Source organism: Vombatus ursinus, unplaced genomic scaffold (assembly GCF_900497805.2).
Source record: "Vombatus ursinus unplaced genomic scaffold, bare-nosed wombat genome assembly UNPS02009205.1, whole genome shotgun sequence".
NCBI lineage: Eukaryota > Metazoa > Chordata > Mammalia > Diprotodontia > Vombatidae > Vombatus > Vombatus ursinus.
The window spans coordinates 15,222,356-15,244,747 of record NW_020948983.1 but is presented as its reverse complement, the minus strand read 5'-3'; the positions used below and the strand labels follow the sequence as shown (position 1 = coordinate 15,244,747).

The 22,392-nt window shown below is 39.4% G+C and overlaps 1 protein-coding gene across 1 annotated transcript in view; it reads left to right on the top strand.

Annotated features, from left to right (window-relative positions):
- SORCS3 (sortilin related VPS10 domain containing receptor 3) overlaps positions 1 to 22,392 on the top strand; it is a 682,653-nt gene that overhangs the window by 571,833 nt on the left and 88,428 nt on the right. Inside the window, exons 10-13 of the mRNA XM_027851811.1 lie at positions 5,213 to 5,359; positions 6,266 to 6,368; positions 15,320 to 15,396; positions 16,378 to 16,469. Of these exons, the coding sequence (XP_027707612.1) occupies positions 5,213 to 5,359; positions 6,266 to 6,368; positions 15,320 to 15,396; positions 16,378 to 16,469 (419 nt within the window). The remainder of the gene's footprint in view (positions 1 to 5,212; positions 5,360 to 6,265; positions 6,369 to 15,319; positions 15,397 to 16,377; positions 16,470 to 22,392) is intronic.

The following is a 22,392-nucleotide window of genomic DNA, read 5'->3' as shown; positions in this document are numbered from 1 at the left end:
GCTCTAAGCACAGTGCATGGTAGGTACTACAAAATGTTTATTCCTTTCTCTTCCCTCTTCCCAAGAGGTGTGCAGGAGAGCAAGTAAGCCAGACTCTGTTATGTTGTTTGCCTGACATTCTAGCTCTTCCTTGATGAGAGAGAAATTCTCCCTCTAGTCTCTGTATGGGAGCAAGTTATTTTTTTCTTCCTGTAATTAAATAATCAGGAGAGATAATAAGACTTCAAGGCCATATAATTCATCTTGTCTTTGAGGTGTCAGAAGTCCATGTGATGTTGGATGGGACTGATTTAAGTAGTTAAAGTTGTCAATTATAGATTCATGTCATTGTGAAGGCAGGAGAAGAGCTCTTTTAGTCCATCAATGTCCATCCTTCCCCAGTCCAGGGCAGGACCTGAGATTTGAGCCTCTCCCCAGAGCAGCATGAGAAGGTGGCCAAGTGAGTCAGCACTTTCATTAGCTCTTTCTAAAATCCTGGTGATTTTCAAACGGAGATCCCTGGCAGCCATAGTTTCTTCAGCGGGTAAGGTGTGCAGCCGCCACTCATTCTACTCCAATTGTGCATCTTGATGAGCCCCTCAAACTTAGCCCTAACCTATCTTTTGTGCTAACCTATCTCATTATACATTTTCCCCTTCCTACACTCTGCAATCCAACCAACTGGCCTTATCTCTATTCTTTACATGTGATGTTCCCCCTGCCATTTCTCAGCATTTGTACTGGTTGTCCCATGCTTGGAATGCATTCCTTCCTCACCTTCTCCCTCACAGAATTCTTTTCTTCCTTCAGGGTTCAACTCTCAAGAAACACCATCTACATGAACTCTTTCCTGATCTCCCCCCTCTCACACTTCCTAGTATTTCTCTACACTACTGTGTGTATTTGGGTTTCTTTGCTTTAAATTTATTCTGTATATACTTTTATATGCCCTTGTTGTCTCCTCCATTAGAATATAAGCTCCTCACAAGTAGGGACAGTTTCATTTATTGTATTTGGAGCCCTAGCACCGAGGACATAGTGCATAAAATAAGTGCTCATTGATTGATTGTTGTTCAGTTGTGTTTGACTTTTTGTGACCCCATTTGGAGTCTTCTTGGCAAAGATGCTGGAGTGGTTAGCCATTTCCTTCTTCAGCTCATTTTACAGATAAGGAAACTGAGGCAAACAGGATTAAATGACTTGCCCAGGGTAACACAGCTGGTGTCTTAGCTTATATTTGAACTCATGAAGATGAGTCTTCCGGATTCCAAGCCCAGTGCTCTATCCACTGTGCCACCTAGTGGTCCTAATTGATTGATTGGAGGGAAGTATTGTCATCTGTACTGGTTGAGGGAATCCTCCACCAACAAAACCTCAGATCCTTAAATGATTGAGGTGAAGCATTGTTTTACAAATTTTACTTATAACAGTTTATGAAGTGGCATTATTATTATTTTACAGGTGAGGCTTGGAGGGGTTAAGTAGCTTGTCTATGGTCAGCCAGAAAATACAAGGTGTCAGACATAGGTCTCAAACCTCACAGAGAGATACTAACATATATCCTAGATATTTTTTCTAGGTACTCTAACATATATCTCAACGTGGGGTCTTTTCTCAGATATTACTCATTGGAAGACATAATTTTCAAAGCCACAGGCTATGCTATTTGGAGGCATGCATTTTAGAGCTGGTCTGACTCATTTGCTTCAAGGATGACTTAGATAGATATACCATGTGAGCCATGGTGTCCAATATCTACTGCATGGCATAAAGGAAAGAGCACAGGATTTGGAGTCAGAGGGACCTGGGTTAGATTTTGTTATTTAATATTCTGTTATTTAATATTCTATTATTTAATACTCTAATGATTTAGGGCAAGTTATTTAAGCCTCTGGCCTTCATAAGATCCTAGATTTAAAGCTTGAAAGGTTCTCAGAGTTCATCTAGTCTAACCTCCTCATTTTACAGATGAGGAAACTGAGCCTCAGAAAGGTAAAGTAATTTGCCCAAGGTTATACAGGTAGTCTGGTAGTTAATCCATGATTTAAACCCAGGTTCTCTCAACTTTCTATCTAGCATTCCACTATAGCATACTGTCTCAGTTTTCTCATCTATAAAATAAGGGGGCTGGACCAGATTAAATCTATTTGATTTAGTTAGACAATGGTAATACCTTTGCATTGTCCCCATTTTCTTTCATGTCGCTTCTCTCTAATGTCTTTTTGTCCTTGAATCTCCCTGACTAAATACCTGTCCTCCTTTCTCCCTGAATCCTCTAACCCTGGTTAAAAGCCAGATGGGCAGCTGCTGGCAAGCTAAAACCAGGACCCACTATGTGAAAATGACTATTTCATCCCTTTCACCTATTCCTCATCAGAGTCTGTGCTAGAGGAAGCATCCCCAGGGTACACAATAGTAATTGAATTTCTCTGCTGGATCCAGACCTCCTTGTTGTGGGAGGTGAGGGACAGATGCCTGTGCCACCTGGAAATGGTGGCCTCAAGCAAGTGGCCACTTGTCAGATACGATGCCCAAGAGGGCAAAGTTTCCAAGGGAAGTGGATGATCATATCACAGTGCCATGTTCTCCTTGGCAGCATCCCTGATCTTCCGCCCTCTCCCTGGGGGTGTTGGCTTTTAGCAGCAGACATATTTGTTCATTATAACGTAGCAAAAAGGGCACTAGTTTCTGGAGTCAAAGGATCTGAGGTTTAAATCCCACCTGGGACACTTTACCAATTATTTGACATTGAACAAGTCACTTGACCTTGCTTTGCCTCAGTTTCCTCTTTTATAAAATTTTGGCATTAGATTACATGCCCTCTAAAATTCTTTCTAATTCTTGACCTAGGATCTTGGTTTTCCAAAGCTGTTTACTAAGGGGAAAGAGTCACATTTAATTCAATTTTATCTGTAAAACACTTCTTTCCACTATCTCAGTATCTATCTCGATAGAAAAAGTCAGTGGGTTTGTTGATCCATATCTTCTCTGCTACTCAGAAAATGGATATCTGGTATAGAAATTTCCCCTACCAGCCAACTGTTCTACTTTAATACAGGAAATCTGGGGCTTCTAGAAAATTCTAGACAATTCCTTGAGATTACAAAGGTTACATTAAAGTCGAAAATCAAGAAGAGATTGATTAACAAAAAACAAAAAACAGTCAAAGATACACATGTGGTGATAAATCATGGTGATACATAACTTTAAGGTTGATGGGATGAGATATAGCTATTGTAACTGACAAAGCTATTCTGAAAAATAATGTTTAATTTTACCTGGTCATATGAAATGGTTATTAATATCTCTGGAATGAGAAGGAAGCAACAGTGACTTAAGCTCATGGTAATTTTGCATATTGACCTGACATCTCAGAAATGGGACCATTTGGTTTGGGGAAAAGAGTTGGCAGATGGGAAATTCATTTATCTACAATGTACCAGTTGTCTGGTTTCAGAGAAGGTATGAGGGGCTTGACAAACCACACACCTCAGACCAAGAGCAATATCAGGGAATTATGGGCTGGGATACTCTGCCTTGGCTGGCAGAGGGAGGAAGGAAAACTGGTCTCCTTTTCTGCTACAGTTAAAGACATGAAAAACTACAGAGGCCTTTGTGCCCTGATGGTCTGTGCCAACTAACAAGAATATTCCTCTTCCTGAAGTTATTGGGAAGTCTTCTCCATATGATAAACCAAGTTGACTCACCAGGGTGGATGACTGGTAGAAAAGGCTTCTCCTGACAGTGCTCCCATCTTTTTATGTCTTCTCCAGGCATCTCTCTCCCTTCTCATCCTTACCCTTTTTTTATTTTTCTACTAAGACACTTAATTAATTAAGTTGTTGGCCATTTTCCAAACCTTCCAAATTGGGTCTCTTCCAGATAAACTCTGTCTTCTCCTTGATGTTTTTTTGTTAATCTTTTATCTGAATTGGCAGCTTCTTCTCTGGGCCAGTGAAATTTCTGTTAAAAAAAAAAACCTTCTTTTTCATTAACTAAATGAATACATTGTGATTTCTGAATCTGAAGAGCACTTTCTTCTTGTACCCAAGCAACTCATTTCACAGCTACCATGGAACCTGGGCCTCTACCAGGCTTGGGAAAAAGATTGGCTTGATTCTAGTTCTCTCTCCTGCTTATGCCTTCCTTCTGAACTTAGCTTCCGGCTGCTTTGTCTATAACTTGTATGTACATAGTTATTTACATTTGACTCCACCATTAGAAAGGAAACCCCCTGACAACCTCGATTTTGTGCATTTTTGTATCCACTGTGCTTAGGATAGTGCTTGGTAGGTACTCAGCTGTCCGACTGCTCTTCCTAAAATTCAGGTCTGTCCCCATACATAATTCAATAAACTTTAGTAGCAAATAGGCCACTAAAAATAATTTTTCCTTTCCCTAAGTGAAATGGAGGATTAGGGAGATAAAATCACTTGCTATAATAGATAAAGGCTATTTTTTGTGGGGATAGGGGAGACTCTTGATTTCCCCATCATGTTTTCTTTCTTTGAAAAATAAGTACTAGCTTTGTGAATAACTAGAGCAAATAAGCAGATCACCGTGGTCTGATTTATGGATGTTGGTTCTGAAATACCTCCTGCATTGCCATTTCGGTGCCAATTCTCCATTAAGGATTCCTTCCTTTCTGTTTTGAGGTTTTCCTATCTACAGTAGCCACCTTATCAGCCAACAGCTATTTCAGAGAAGAGGTGACCCCTTAAACCTTTATCAGTTAACACCTTAGCTGAAATTAGTTGACAGTCACCTGAGCAAGTACTTCTGGGAACTAGGGCAGACAGGGTAATAGAAAGACTCTGAAAAGGGAGGGTGCTCCCTTTTTGTGGAGACAAACTCCACTGCCCTTTGAGTTTTTGCTGAGGGGCTCCTCTCTATAAAATAGGCCCCTTGAGGTGTCTTTTTCCTTCCTTCAAACACCTTCATGTGACTGGGCTGTGTGGTCCTCTTGAAGGAGAGATAAGTTGGGAGTCCAGATATTTGGATTCTTGACCCCATTGTCACTATTTTGGTGTCCTTGAGCATGTTACTTCTCTCTGGACCTCAGTTTGTCCATTTGTAAAATGAAGAGATTGAATTAGATGATGTCTAATGTGCCTTCCCACTCTGAAATGAATAAAGTATGTGTTGAATGTTTTTGTGATTCATGAAGTCTTGGCTGCTAGCTCCCTTCCCCAATTGAATTTCTTCTTCTTCTTTCTCTCTCTACTTATCCTAGGTAGCAGGCATCAAAGGGATATTCCTGGCCAACAAAAAGGTGGATGACCAAGTGAAGACTTACATCACTTACAACAAAGGCAGGGATTGGCGGCTGCTGCAGCCTCCAGACACTGATCTGAGAGGGAGCCCCGTCAACTGTTTGTTGGTCAGTCTTACGGCATTTAGTGGGTTCTTTTCTGAAGGCCACTAGATGAGTTGATTAGTGCCAAGGGCTACTGCTTATGGAGGCATCTGTTGGCAAAGATTACCCATATACTCAGTCAGGTTTGTTCAGAAATCTATAGATTCTTTGGAGAAATCCCGGGAACCCCAGCTTTCATCCTTATGTAACATAAAAGTCAGGATGGGCAGTCCCTAAGTCTTTCATAATTTGTGTGAATCTATCAGTCAGCAAGGAGTCACTCAGTTCATAGCAGAGAAACTGAGTGTCTACCTACTATGTGCTGGTCCCTACACTTGGTGCTAAGTAGGACTCAAGAATGAATAAAATACATCTCCTTCCTTCATGGACCTTACATTCTAGTAGGGGAGATGTCACAGATAACTACAATACAAAACAGAGTGTGATCAGTGCTGTAAGAGCTACATAATCCTGGGGGGAAAGGATCATTTCCAGTGGCGGGTGGAGAGGTAGAGTCATGGAAGACCTCTTGGAGGAGGTGGCACCTAACTTATGCTTTGAAGGAGGGGAATAATTTAGATAGGAAGTAGGGAAATAAGTTAGATTGGAAGTAGGGGGAGCCTTCTATGTTTGAGGGATAGCATGAGGAAGGATGAGAAGGCAACAAGATACATGGTGTATTTATGGAGTTGAGAGCATGCAGAACTATCTGGATAGGCTAAGTCAGAGAATGGCTGTTATCAGTTAGTGGGGAAGGTCTTAACTGATAACAAAATGATCATTTCCATAAGATATACAAAGCCAGGGAGAAGAAAAAAGTGCTGTCCTTTTAAACCTTGCCCTTCTTGGGAGCTGTTATTCCCCTCACCTCACCGGTCCAGTAGTAGTTTCTATATATAATGCAGTTTCCTTTTTCCTTTCCTTCTGTAGCCCTTTTGTTCCTTACATCTCCATCTGCAGCTCTCAGAAAACCCATATTCATCAGGACGAATCTCCAGCAAAGACACAGCCCCTGGGCTGGTGGTAGCCACAGGTAAGGATGATGCTCCTTCTTCCATTTCACGGACCATTTCCTTGAAACAGTGACAGCAGTGACAATAGTGGTGATGATGATAATTATGAATTATAATCAAAGCTCACTTGTATCTAGGGAGCTTCAAGTTTATAACTATTTTTCCATCCCTTATCTCATGGAATCCTCAGAAGTACATTGCGTTAGGGTAACGCTATAAAATTGTCATTTTACAGATAAAGAAATGAATGATGAGAGAGATAGAATGACTTGCCCAAAATCACACAGCAAGTTAGTAAAAAAGGAAGATCCAAACCCAGATCTTCTTATTCCTAGACCATTTTTGCTTTGTCCCATTTCTTCTCGGTGCATGTAATTGAGGGTCCCAGAATATCAGAATGTGTAAGCAATTGTAATAGCCCAATCATTGTTATATGATATCAGGATCATAGGTTGAGAGCTGGGAGGGACCTCAAAGTCCATCAAGACTAATGCCTTCAAATTACAGATTAGGAAAATGAGGTCTAGATAGATTAAGAGATTTGCCTGAGGTTAAAAATTTGCAAATGACAGAGCTGTGTTTAGAGCCTAGGTCTTCTGACTAAATCCAGCACCCTTTCCACTGTTCCACACTGTATATAATCATGGTCATCAGAATTTAGCAATAGCATATCTAACTACTAAAGACAAAGACTAAAACTGTATTTATATAGGTGTTCCCCCTTTAATAAAACCCAACGTAGGAAAACCTCAACTTGTAAAGTGTAAATTAGAGATGATTACTCATCTTATAAAAAAGATTCTTTTTAATGTTATTTAACTAACAAGCTCCTTTGAAATCTTAGTTTGCAAGTGATTAGCAATTTGATGGACAATTTGGGAAGAAGAGGTAAAGAAATATAAGGTTAAACTGAAAATCACTAGAGTGCTTGATGTTTACAAATTGTTTTATATGCATGATCGTTTGATTCTCACAGCAAGGTCATTTTGCAGATTTAGAGAAAAAAAAAACTTAGTCTCAGGGTGGCAAAGGCACTGTCAGAGCAGAAATGTGAACCTAGTTGTTGTGACTCCAAGGCAAGTACTCTTTCTGCTAAATGATACCAGTAGATTTCACCTTTCTTGGGGATCCCTGGAGGGTCTTTGGGCTACAATGAAGTAATATGACCTAGCCTGGCATGGACAGCATATCCAAATGTGAGAAACTGGACGTCCTTGGAAAAAATCTTTCCTTTGGATGAAAGCTTCTAAATCTCATCTCAATGTTTTTGAAAATTTTGTTTTTACTCTTTGCTTTGGAAGATCAGTCTACACCTCTAGCTTGTTATCAGATATGCAAAGGGGCTATACTTAGGATTTCATTGGTACAAGGTATTCAGGAGGATGAATGAGGAAACGCCCTCTACTAATGAAGGTCAGCATATTATCTGCAACTTAAAGTCATAGAGAGGAGTTTAGAAAGCCCTGAGAGATTAAATGACTTTCCCAGAGTCATGTAGGGTACCTCAGCTGTAAATTGTGAGGGAGTTGGACTGGATGATCTTTGAGATTTCTTGCAAAATCTAACACTGTCAGTCATCCCTACCACCTGCTGACCAACTTCCACCTGTGGGGCAAGTAGGCCAGCCTAGCAGGCATATTGGAACATTGTGGGTACCACCATTGCTCTTTTGACCATTACCTCCCCTTGGACTATAGGGGAGAAAACCTAGGTCCTTGTGTCTAGGAGCCAGGAATACTCTAAGACCCTCAGCTCTGCTCCCAGTTTGGGCCCCTCAGTAGACATTGAGGGGATCCTTTACTATGAAGAGGGGCTCTCCTTCCTTGCTACCACTGCTACCAACTGCCACTGACTAGCAGGTATGCCCAAGAGCCTCAGGAATGGCACCCACCAGACCACAGAAGCTGCCTCCATCTCAGCCCCTATGGCTGTTATCCCAGGAATTAACCCCCATGGAGGTGGGGCCTGGCAACCATCTCTATAGGCACTAGAATCACAGCTGCCAAAAAGAAAGTTCTGTCCACAAAAGTCATTGACCTTGTCAATGAAAAGGTCATTAAAGAAGAGGCATCACCTTCTGTTTTGCTGCTGCACCCTGTTGGCCATGAAATCTTTATATCTGACTTGCCCCTGAAACCTTCTATATGTATTATCTCCCCCATTAGAATATGATCTTCTTGAGATTAGGAATGGTATTACTTTTCTGTTTGTATCCCTAATGCATAATATAGTGCTTTGCACTTAATAAATACTTTTTCCCCCCTTCCTTCCTTTCTTCCTTCCTTCCTTCCTTCCTTCCTTCCTTCCTTCCTTCCTTCCTTCCTTCAAACACTATTCACTCAGAATAATGTACTGATAATTAAGGTCCTAGAATTAGTTCCTAGATTTAATGCCAGTGAATTCTGTGACTTTAGGTAGTTGACCTAACCTTGAATTTCTGCTTTCTGCCTGTGTGACATTGAGCAAATTATATAAAACTCTCTCTGCCTCAGTTTCTTTATCTGTAAAATGAAAGAGTTGGACTAGACCTCTAAGATTCTGTCCAATTCTGTAGGACCATTGTTGCCCTCATTTTCCCCAAGCAAACTCTTTTAAGTTTCAGAAAAGGTATTAATCTACCTGGGTAGAATAGTCTCACCTGAAGTACACTGATGAAAGCACAGGTTTGGTAAAAAAAAAAAAAATCAACCCCAATCTCTATAAATCTCTATTTTCACCAAAGAGATAGTCAATATTTACCTCATACCAAGATAGATATTTATTTGTGCCCATGAGCCTGGAGATCTTAAGAAAATTCAGCAGTGAAAACCTGAAATGACACCCTTCTCATCCTGCCTCAAAGTCATTCTCACAAAACTCTCCCATATGTTTCCTAAGGTTACTTCAAAGCTATATATATAAAATATGGACTCAGTGATTCACCTATGAATTCTAAAATAACTCAAAATTCATTCTTTGCTTAAAGAAAACCCTTTCATGAATATGCACTGTACATAGCTCAGAATATCAACATCTCAAAGTTATTTTTTCTTCCCTGTATTTTGAGTTTAGGATTAATGGATTTGATGATATGCCACAGGGAGTCTGGGAGGAATACATTGTTTGCATTCAAAAAATGGTTTGCAAATTCTGGATTAAAAGCTAGAGTTGGAATCATTGGAGTTTGTCTCCAAACCTACTCCCAACTTCTTTCCTGGCAGATACTGTCATGGCTTACTTGTGGCAAAGTTGTAGTGTGAGCAAAGTCTCTGGTTGCCCTGGACCTCCTATTTTGCATTTTTTAATTTCTTCAAGAAGACTCCCTCCCTATTCCCCCTACCCCTACACACACACACACACACACACACACACACACACACACACACACACACACACACTCTCTCTCTCTCTCCCTCTCTCTCTCACCAGGGCTCACTGCTTTCTTGATCTTTTCACCTTTCTCTTATAGCCAAATCTATACCTGTGTGAGGCTATTCTATGTCAGTAGTTTCCACTTGAGTATGAATTTCAGGGACGTGCCATTTCCTCGGGAAATCTACATCATCTGCCTTCTCTCTTAACAATGGAAGAAAAGTCTGTGTCTCCCTGGAAATAGAATGTCAGGCAGCAACAAAAAACAAACTGGGGATCCTACAGTATTACGCTCCCTAGGTAACTAGCAACCCTATCTCTACCTACATTTGCCCCTGGCCCTATAAAACTAAGCATCCCCATTCCAGTAAGGGTTATGGATACCTCAGTTCTGGAAAAAGTTAACTAAGTCCCAACCCAAGACAATGTGATTTAGAGCAGGAATGTTAAGATTGTCACTGTGGGTGATTAAACTTCATTAGTGTTCCAATTAACCTTTAAAAGGTAGTCACTCTTTTCCTCTCTCTTACTTCACAATATATAACCTGTAGGGAATAGATGCATCTCCTTCCTTTAACTAATGTACCCAGGTATTTTGGCTGATCCTTATCACCTCTGCCACTTCACCTGCTTAGAACATGGATCCAAAATAGCCTTTCTCTGAGCCATGCAAGATATTTCTAGCAAAGATGGGCTAACAGGCCATTTTCTGAGGTAGGGCAAGGTGCTGTGGTATTTAAAGATATTGATGGAGACACTCTCATCTCTTCTGTTATGTTGGAATTAGACCTGGATTTAGAAGAAGAGGATATGGATTAGAATGCCAACCTTGTTTGTGTGATCTTGGGAAAGTTTCTGAAGCTCTCTGGACCTCAGTTTCCTCATTTGTAAAATAAGGGGGTTGTCTCTTTTAGCTCTAAAATCTTAAACCCTAATAATCATATCTTAACAAAAGGGAAGAATAAGATAAACTGACTGCTGTCTTCTTGCTCTGAATTCAGAGCAAAACTTTTCAGATGTGTTGATTTCTGTGATTGTGAACATCAAGCCCAGCAGAGACATGTGAAGGGTGAGGTAGAACCAACTCCCCAAATCCCACCCAAATGCCCTTAAAGATTAACCCACATTTCTTACAACATGATTTCCTGACAAGTAATGCAAGCATTATCCCCATTTTTTTTTTTAGGCAATTGGGGTTAAGTGACTTGCCCAGGGTCACACAGCTAGTAAGTGTCAAGTGTTTGGTCTGAGGCCAGATTTGAACTCAGGTCCTCCTGATTTCAGGGCCGGTGCTCTATCCACTACGCCACCTAGCTGCCCCCATTATCCCCATTTTCAAATGAGGAAAATGAGACCCACAAAAACAAATGACTTGCTCATCATACAAATAGCAGATGTCAGAGGCCAGGATGGCATTCAGATCTTCTGAGTCCCAACCCAGTGTTCTTATCACTACATAGTTCTTATCACTATAATGTTTTTAACACCATGACACACTGAATTAGGAGTCAAGATATAACACAAGAGACAGCATTGGTGGAGTAAAAAGGAAGTGGATTGAGAATCAGGATGTGGATTTGAATTCCTGCTCTGTTATTTATTTTCTGTACATCTTTAGGCAAATCATTCTCAGTTTCCTTACCTGTAAAATAAAGGAGTTATACTAAATAGCCTATGAGGTCCATATTCCCTGGGAAACAAGGGCTCATCTAACATGCCAGACGTCTGTCTTTTTGGGGGAGAAAGCAGGGGTTAGTGAACAGAACTCTGTCTTTGGAGTCAGAGGAACTTGGGTTCACATCTCATTTCTGACATTACCTGTAGGACTTTGGACAAGTTGTTGAACTTCCCTTGGCTTCAATTTCCTTGTCTATACAATGAGGCAGTTATATTTGATGACTTTTGAGGTTCCTTCCAACTTGAAATCTATGATCTTATTACCAGATATTCTCTAAGGTCCCATCAATTTGAGCTCTGGTTTTAGATCAGCCATTAATTCTGTACGCAAGTTGTATCTGCCCCAGACAATTACTAGCTGAGTGACCCAACTCTCCTTACAGAAAGCTAAGTGGTACAGTGGAAAGAGTGCTGTACTTGGAATCAGGAACACCTGGGTTCAAATACTACTCAAACACTTAGCTTTGCAACCTTGAGCAAGTCATTCAACCTCTTTCAACCTCAGTTTCTTCCTATGTAAAATGGAACTAATAATAGCACTTGAAGGGTTATTGTGAAAAGCAAAAGAACTAACACATACAAAACACTCTATAAACCTCAAAGAATGGCATAAATGATAACTATTGTTATTATTATTATTATTATTATTATTATTATTATTATATTATTTCCATCCTCAAGCCTTGGTTTCCTCACTTGTAGAATGGAGATGAGAACATTTTCAATTCTTGTCAGTAAAGCAATATGTAAACAATGTGAGCTGTTCTTCGTGGATGGTTGGGTGGGCATTGATGAGCATATATTCAAAATGAAGGCTTAGACTAAGTGATCTCTAAGGCCCCTTCTCAGCTCTGTAATTCCATGGAAAGACAGCTTTCCCCAAAAGATCAGTAGCTTCTCTTTTCTTCAGTGATGTCTTCTCCAATCCCCAGTGAGGAGAATGGGATCATTTACTCTAGACACAAACTCTTTGGAGCTGTTCAACAGCAGGAGCCTGTGTCTATCCCTCCTTCATGTGGGATCCATGTTCTAAGCAGGTGATCTTTGATCACTTACCAACTCCACTGCTTACAGAACCTGGGGGTTATTTTTGGAAGCTTGCATTTCAAAATAAGTTGACTAGTTGTGCACTCTCTAATGCTGATGGGGGTTTGAGTAGCGGAGGTAGTAGCGGAGCTTTAATTTATCATTTTGGAGCATTAAATGTCAGAAGCTCAATTAACATTTTCATTATTGCCTTTTTATTGTACTCTTATTTAGGTTACAGATGTGTAGGAGCTAACATTACTTTCCTGATATTTTTAAAGAAAAAAATGCCAACCACTGCAATACATTTTCACATGTATATATGCTTTTTTTTCTTTTTCCACACAGATGTGCCCCCCTCCCCACACATATGTACCCATTGACTTTGGTTCAAAGGTGGATTTGGTCTGAGGAACTGGGATAGTTCTATTCATTCAACAAACATTCATTTAACACTGTGCTGAAAAAAATGCAGATTATGGTTAAAGATGACTCCATATACATTATATTATTTTATTCTCGCAACAGTGCTATGAGTTAAAAAAAAATGAAGACTTTCTGTTTTATAGATGAAAAAGCTAAATCACTTGACCAAAGCAGTCCTGGAATTCAAACCCAGGTCTTGTAGCTTCACATCTGGTGCTCTCCATGTTGCCTATCAAAATTGAACTGCACGGAGTACATAGTCCTTTTCCCCACTGAGAGGATGGAGTGGTGGTGGAGAACACAAAACTCCCAGAAGCAAAGATGATGGAAGGCAATGGGGTATATGAAAGTTATGAGGAATGAGCAGCAAGGGGTATATTTTCAGTTTTCTTTCAGACTAATGACCCAGGTAGCTTCTGATTGGGTGATCAAATAACAACCCATAGATGACTATTCTCAGTCCTAGGTGCTATGTAAGGAGCAAAAATAAAGCAGAGCTTTTATAGAGCTTTCAAGAGTTAACATACACATGCTGAGACTTAAGGAAAATGAAAGTCATTGGTGTGAGCAGGCTGCTTCAAAATCTAATGTAATTTAAGACTCTAAGAGAATGAAGTAGAATCTCCAGCTTTATTGTGCCCCAGTTGGGACACATCTGGATCACTATGTTAAGTTCTGAATGCCACATTTTAAAAGGAAATCAACAGTCTGAATATTATCCAGGAAATGAAAAATAGGACACTGAAGGAACTCAAAATTATATCATACAAGGAAGAACTGAAGCAAATGCCTTTTGAATTAAAAGGACTACAGATGTTCAAGAAGTGGTGTGGTGCACCTGATAGAGAGTTGGCCTTGGAGTCAGGAAGACCTAGACTCTAGTCCTGCCTCTCACATTGTACATAATAATGTGAGACTTTAGAGAGGCTCTGTGACCCTGGGCAAGTCAATTTACTTCATAGTGTCTCAGGTAACTCTCCAAGAGTATCAGTGGTAAAGCAGGTGGTGATGTGCGATGGTGGAGAGAACTGATTGCTGAGGGCTCCCTACACTGATAAAATTACGGGTCTGGTTTAAAAAAATTTTAATTAGATGATTAAAGAGGAGAAAGAGGGGAAGGGGGCAGTGAGGAAAGAGACAAAAAAATCTCAACGAGAGGAGCAAGTAGATTAGTACTGTATGGTTCCACAACATAGAATTGGGGCCAGTGGGTTAGAGTGGAAAGGCATAAAATTCCAGTACAAAAAAAAAAGCTTATAGTTTTCCTTTTTTCTTAGTAATATTTTATTTTTTTCCAATTACATGTAAAGATAGTTTTCAACATTAATTTTTGTAAAATTTTGAGTTCCAAATTTTTTTTCCCCTTCCTCCCTTCCCTCCCATTCTTTCTCCCCGAGACAGAAAGCAATCTGATATAGGTTATACATGTACAATCATGGAAACATTGCCACATTAGTCGTGTTGTGAAAGAAGAATCAAAACAAAAAGGAAAAACCACAAGAAAGAAAAAAACAAAGTAAAAATAATATGCTTCAATCTATATTCAGACTCCATAGTTTTTTCTCCGGATGAGGTTAGCATTTTCCATCACGGGTCTTTTGGAATTATCTTGAATCATTGTATGCTGAGAAAGAGCTAAGTCATTCACAGCTGATCATCATTATAATATTGCTGTTGCTATGTACAATGTTTTCCTGGTTCTGCTCACTTCATTCAGCTTCAGTCCATACAAGTCTTTCCAAGTTTTTCTGAAATCCACCTGCTCGTCATTTCTTATAACATAATAGTATTCCATTACATTCATGTACCACAACTTGTTCAGCCATTCCCCAATTGATGGGCATCCCTTCGATTTCCAATTCTTTGCTACCACAAAAAGAAGAGCTTATAATTTTCAAGCAGTTTGTAATGGTACATACATGCTTACTGGCTAAGGAAAATAAGTCTTTGGTGGTATAGGGCTCCTTTAAAAGCGAATGTACCTTAAAGCACTCAGAAAGAAGTAAAGCCTCACATTTTATTCTGCTTTTATTGGGAAACCCCAAATTGTCCTGGGGGTTCTGCCTTGGCTGTCCCATAGTGGAATGGATTGCTTCATTAAGTCATTCAGTCCCTGTTGCAGGATATATGTTAGTAGAGGCTGGATAGTTACTGATTAGGGAGGAGATGCTTGCACAGGGCCTAATATTGACCAGTCTAACCAACTCAAGATTCTGCAATTCTATGATCCAAAAGAGCTAAATATATACAAAATCTCCATTGACTACTTGGAAACTCCAAGTCTTAGAGTAATGTGACATTTTCCTGACTTTTTTTTTTTTACTGGAGCCTATTTTTCCTTTGCACATTGGGTTTCCTTTCCCACCATGTGCTGTGGTTCTCAGATAGAAAAATCAAAACCAAACAAAAGCTGTTCAGTACATTACTCTCTATAAACTAATTTACTCTCAAAGCTGCCTCATGCTTCTCAAATGATTTGCTTTTATTTCAGGTAATGTGGGCACAGAACTCTCCTACACGGAAGTTGGCATGTTTGTCTCTTCTGATGGTGGAAATACCTGGAGACAGGTAACTTGGGGAAGGGCAGAGGGAGGCATGTCTGTATCTGTCAGTAGCTACAACCATTGGCTGTGGGTTCTCAAATTGCATAGGGATCTTAGGTGAGGACTGCACAATGCCCAAATGTTGGCTCCTTTGGATCAGTTCAGCAGAAAAACCAGGCAAACTGATTGTAGGGGTCAGTGTGCTGTATGTGGCTTGAAAATATGTCAGAAGATCTCGGTTCTAGTTCTGAATCTGCCTTAGCTCTGGAGACTTGGAGGAGTCACTTTACCTCTAGCTTCAATTACTTCCTCTGTGAAATAAACGTTTAGACTAAATGATCTCTAAGCTCCTTTTTTAGATTTAATTTTCAACAATTCTATGGCTATTCTGGTGTTACATAAACACAGCCTTAGAGTGATTTTAGACCAGTTGAATAATTGGCCCAAAGAGCCATGAATTATGGGTAGGTGTGTGTTTTCCATTGATTGGTGATATTAGACAACGGCCAAGGGATTCCCTTTTTAGATCAGTTCATATTTGGGGACAGTAGTATAAAGCATTGTCAATAAGCTTTGATGAGCTCATGCTACATGTAAAGCCTGGTTCTACGTGCTGTGGGGAATGCAGAGATGTGATCTTTGTCCTTAAGAAGTGAATGATGTTATAGTGAGGATTAGGAAATGGGACACAAGTAGCACAAAATAGGTGGCAATGCAAGGCAGAGAATAGCTAAATTCTGCGTGAACCTGCCCTTGTCTGAACATAATAGCCATCAGTGTAGATTAGATAGAAGAAAAGGATGTGGACTGGAGGAATAAAACTTGCAGAAATCTCCAAGCTATACTGTATAGAAAGCCTAGGTTGAATCTTCATACGCCTGAAAAGCCTCTCTAAAGTCAAATACACTTCTGAGTGAATTTGTTGAGTGCTCACATTGACTGAATAATTCTAATTCTCCTCTTCCTTCTCCTCACCCCTGCCCCTGCCTGGTTTTTTTGTTTTCAGATCTTTGATGAAGAGTATAACATTTGGTTCTTGGACTGGGGAGGAGCTCTTGTGGCCATGAAACACACATCTATGCCCATCAGGCATCTGTGGTAAGGACAAATCAATACCCCAGTGGAGAAGGTTCTTTAATAGAGTTGGATTGGGCTGTTCAATCAATATCATTTCATGCAAATGGTCAGAGTTGGGTTCTGGGGGACCACTTCACATATGTCTCCACTGCCTACAAAGCAGATGCTATTCCTGACCCAGTACCTGAAAAATTCCAACAAACTCATATAGAGTAATGTCTTTTTCATTTAATAAGCTTTTGTCATGCCAGGGTTTGAGGGGTAATGGGACAAGATGAACCAAAACAGGGAGTCTTTATAGATGTTAATGAGGCTAGCGGGTACTTTAAATCAAGTGGCCAAAAAGTGAAGTGAAGAGTAGTCAAAGAGTACTGAGAGAAACAGGCAAACACTATGGGTCTAGTCATAGGCAAAGTCCAGAGTCCAAGGGTTGAGGCATCAGGGATTGAGATCTCAGGCCAGGAGACTGGAGCACAAAGGTTCAGGAGCCCAGGTCAGAGAGTCTGAGCCACAAGTCATGTCAAATCAATAAGTATCTATTAAGCAACTTACTATGTGTCAGGCACTGTGTTAAGCATGAGAAATATAAGGGCAAGCTGGAAAAACAAACAAATAAACAGTCCCTGCTCTTAAGGACCTCCCAGTCTAATGGAGGAAACAAGATCCAAACAACTATGTATAACCAAACTATATACAGCATAAGTTGGAGATAGTCATCAGAGGGAAGGCAGAAGCCAAAAAAGGTCAGGATCTATGCAAAGGTTTCTGAGTAACAGGGTTAGGACCTTAGAAGCAAAAATGAAACCTGATAACTAAGCCAATCACCTTCTGAGAGGGACACGTTATATAGCCTTGGTCCAGAGTGAGAGTTGGTAAATCTGAATCCATGAGTGAAACTTAGTAGGGACATCTGAATGGAATGGGGGCAGGAGGCAAGGAACCAATGAATTTCTTATAATTTACCTAATATCTATTGTGCTCAGAGATCTGTGCTTACACACTATAGTGGTAGCAGTTGTGGTGAGGAGGGATAGAATGAAGAAAAACATTCTATACCCACTCTTGGGGAGTTTTTATTTGTGTGGGGAGATCCGACTAGATTACATGAAACAATTAGAAAACAAAAGTTAGTGTTTCAAATGTCATCATGCTGTATTCTTAAATGATAGTACGAACTAGCATGAAAACACTTATCATCCTGGATGAGTTCTATTACCTCATCCAAGTGAACTTTATCCTGTGATATAATGATAATAGCCCAGTCATTGCCAGAGATCTTTGAAACATCATGGAGAACAAGAAAGGTGCTGCAGAATTATAAAAGATAAGTATTGTCCTTCTTCCTCTCCCCTTCCTTATTCCACCCACCACAAAAAAGGGAAGAAAATGGAATTTACAGACTCTAGGCCAATGAACTTGATTTCCCTTCCTAGTAAAATTCTAAAATGTATTATTTAAGAAATTGTTAGTAAAAATCTAGAAAGGAAGCATTAATCACAAAGACATAGCATAGCTTTATTTTTAAAAACAGATCTCAGTTTTATTTATCAATTAAGTGGTAGATTATTTTTAACATTCATTTCTGTTAACCTCTTTGATTTTCAGAATTTATACTTTGATAATTAATTGAAGGCTTTACATTCATCACTTTTCTAGTTTTTTAAATCTTCATGCCCAATTCATTGATTTGTTCTTTTATTTTGTTAATGAAAATATATGTATGTGCAATATATGTGCATGTATACATACATGTATATTATCTATACACATATATGTGTATCTGTGTGTACACATGCACATATATTATATATGTGTGCGTGCATATATATGTGTGTACATGCATATGTGTGTATGTATGTGTGTGTGTGTATGTGTGTGTGTATATATATATATATATATATATATATACATAATTTTATATTCCCCTAAGGACCACTTTAGTGATATCTCATTGCTTTTGGTTTATTGATTCATTGTCATTTTTACTGATGGAATGTTCTATTGTTTCTATTTGGTTTTGATCCACAAATTCTTTGTGTTTATTTAATTTAGGTTCCAATTAATTTTTAATTCTTTTTTTCAAAGGCCTTTTTATTTCATTGATCAGTAAAAGATATGTTTAGTATTTCTTCTTTTCGATATTTGTTTGTGAGGTTTTTGTACCCTAATGCCTGGTCAGTTTTTGTAAAGGTACTACAGCATGGTTATATAGGCACAGGTCATGCCAGATCAAACTGATTTAATTTTTTTGCAATTATTTGACTAACCAGGCTAATGCTGAAGATATAACTTGACATATTTTTCACAAAGCAGCTGATAAAGTTTCTCCTCTATTTTTTTGAATGAGAGAGAGAGAGAGAGAGAGGGAGGGAGATTCAGTGATAGCACAATTAGATGGACCCAGAATTGCTTGAATTGTTGGACACCAGAGAGTAATCATCAATGGACTTGCAAGGATGTCTGCAATGGAGTGCTTCAGTAATCTGTGCTTAGCTGCCTAGCATTATTGTGAGCGGGGAGGAAAGTTAGAGGGAAATAAGCATTATTAAGTGTTTACTACATGTGAGACACTTGATCCTCACAGCAATCCTGCAAGGCAGGTACTGTGATTATCCCCATTTTACACATGAAGACACTGAGACAAACAAGGGTTAAATAAATTGCCTAGAGTCCCACAGGTATAAGTGTCTAAGGCTGCATTTGAACTCAGGTCTTCCTGACTTTGGGACCAGCTCTCTATCCACTGTGTCACCCAGTTACTTCAATTTAATTGTTATTCAATGTTCTTGTTTATGACTTGTTTTAAGGGCATACTTGGGAAGTTTGTGAAATATGTAGATGTACAAAGGTGGATAGAACAGCCAATTCACTGGATGATAGAATGAGGATTTTAAGAGATCTTGACAGGCTAGACCATTTGGTTTTATCTAATAAGATGAAATAGAATGGTAATAAATACATTCATATTGTTGGATTCAAAAGATTGACTTTAAAAGAACATTATGGGGGAGCACAGATAGTAGTTTGTTTGAAAAAAAGTTTTATGGTTTTTAGTGGATTACAAGCTCTATATGAATTAACAGAGTACCCAAGGAAGCTGATATGTTGCAATAAGAGGAGCATATCCAGAACCATAACTAGGACATTTTGCAGCCATGGAAAATCTCCAGGGCAAGTGGTATGAAGAGACCTCAGTTGAACTAGGGTGGAGGAAGAGAATGAAATTGGGGTAGGAAGAAAGGAATTCATCCAACTGGCATAATAGCTTCCTATTTTAACTGAATATTCTTAATAATTATGTGATGAGTCCCATTGTTTCAATGTCGCCTAAGGACTATGCCATGAATGCCTTCTAAATTTATACCTTGGCTTTGGGTATAACCCCCAGAAATAAGAAGGTGAAAGTCTTATACTCTGCTTTTGTCAGATCACATCTGGTGTATTCTCTTCAGTTCTGGTTGTCACATTTTAGGAACAACATTGATAAAGTAGAGAGTGCTTAGAAGGGGGCAACCAGGTTGGAGAATTACCTTAATCCATGACATGTGAGAATCAATTGAAGAAACAGAGATGTTTAGCATTGGGAAGAGAAGACTTCAGGGAATGATAGTTATCTTCAAATATGGGAAGGAGGAACTAAACTGGTTCTGGTTGGCCCTAGAGACCAGAACCAGGAGCAATGGGTAGAGATTGCAAAGAGACAAATTTGAGGTTGCTATAACAAAAAAAAAAATCCTAACAATTAGAAAGATCTGAAATCAGAGTGGGCTGACCATGGTGGAGGTCATCAAGTGTCAGCTGGAAGATATTTATCAGATCTTTAGAGAAGACTATTCTTTTCCATGTGTGGGTTCCTCTAGATGACCACTGAGGCCTTTCCCACATGCTCTAGAAACACCAAGTTAGGTATGTAGCAGGCAAAAGGTAGGGTCACTTAGGGAAATCTGCTTGAGAAAGGTTGGCCTTGAGGCAGGTTTTAAAGGACATCACAAATTCCAGTTTGTGGTCAAGAGACATTCCAGCCTTTTAAGAGCTCTGTATTAATTAACAATAATAATAAGATTCTGGGATGCTTTTTGTCTAAAGATATCTCAGAGAAACACTGTATTCTGATAGGGGAAGGGAAGGAGGAAGGAAGGCAGGTAGGATCCCAAGACCTCAGGTCTTCAGCCTACTTGTTCAGTCCCCTTGGGAATCACTCCCTCAGCTTTGCCTTCTGTAAAGTGGGATAATCATTAGCAGCAGCAGCTGACTTTTCAGAAAGTGTGTGGGGGGAAGATTAATGAGAGAGATGCTTGCAATCCCTTGAGCCTTTAGTAATAAAGGTGCCAGATCAACTCAAGGATGAGCTGTTATTTAAAACCAGTTCAATCTGACAATTAAAAATCCCAGACCTTTAGGGAATGCAAATCCCCCGTGAGATTAGCTGAATATGGAGATGATGGAACAGGAAACCCTTTTAAAGAATGTCTTTCAATTTCACTTGCTCTGTATTTTATGTTATGGGAAATACAGGGAAGCGTAAGACTGGTGTTGCCCTCTAGACTCTATCGCTTTAGATGAAGCTATCAAACAGATTCACCAAGTACAAGATAGCGTGCATGTACCCCATGAGCGCTTACTGAAGTTCCCAGCACTTCTGACTGGGATGATCAGGGAAGGGTGCATAGTCTAGGTGACCTCGGAAGGATGGGAAGGTTTCCATAGGCACAGATGGGTGGATGGGGTTTTCTGGGCAGAAAGAACAACATGAGTGAAGGAGCAGACACTCTCCCACCTTTCTCCAAATCATCCTCCATAGAGGTGCTAAGACAGAAAGATCAGCATAGATCATGTTCTTTCCTTGCTCAAAATTTCGGTCACTCCCTATTGCCTTTAGAATAAGAAATAATATTTTATTTGTTAAATAGTTCTATTTATGATTTTTTATAAAATATCTCATAGAAATATATATGAACAAATATTTATTTAAAATTAAAAATAAAACAAATAATAGTATTATGTAATTTACTATTATTATTATATAGTACTTTAGACTTTACAAAATACTTTGTATGTATTGTTTCATTTGTTCTTCAACAGTAGCCCTGTGAAATAGGTACTATTATCCTCATTTTACAGGTGAAGGATCTAAGACCAAGAAAGGTTAAGTGATTTACCAAGCGTCACACAGCTACTAAGTGTCAGAAGTAGAGTTTGAACTCAGACCTTTCTAAGTCAAAGTCCAGCACCTTATCTATTACACCACCTGGATGACATAAAAATTTTTCAGCTTGGCTTTTAGAACCCTTTACATTGTGACTCCAGTCTATTTTTCAAGGCTTACTGCATTCATAATTTCAACATTCCATTCAAAATGTCCTATTTTCTGGTTCCCTAAAATCAAGGTTCCACCACCTTCCTTGATATTCTTACAAAGGCTGTCACCAATGCCTGTAATACATTCCCTTTTCACCTCTCCCTCTTGGACTCCTCAGCTCCCTTCAAGGTTCAGATCAACTACCATCTCCCATGGGAAGTCTTTCTAGATCCCCTTAGTTGCTAGGTCTGGCTCTGCCTCCTTATAGGATCACGTATACATGTATACTCGATCACTTATTGTATCCCCACCATAGTTAGTAAGCTTCTTGAGGGTTAGGACTGTTTCATTTTGTACTATACTCCCAGTCCATAATATGGTACAAATGTAAGGCATGCAGTATGTGCTAATCAATTTGGATTAGATTAGATCAAGCATATATGTGTTCAGAGGATGAGGTTTTTTGTTTTTGTTTTTGCATAGCAGAAATTAAGGGTAGACACTCAGGCCTCTAGGTTTCCAAATGGCCATTTTTCGAAGGACCTTGTATACCACAAACACTGAGGAATTTGATCTTTAGCATGTAAGAAGTCATTAGAGATTTTTGAGCAGAGAAGTGAAGGAAGGCAGTGTGGGTATGGTGGA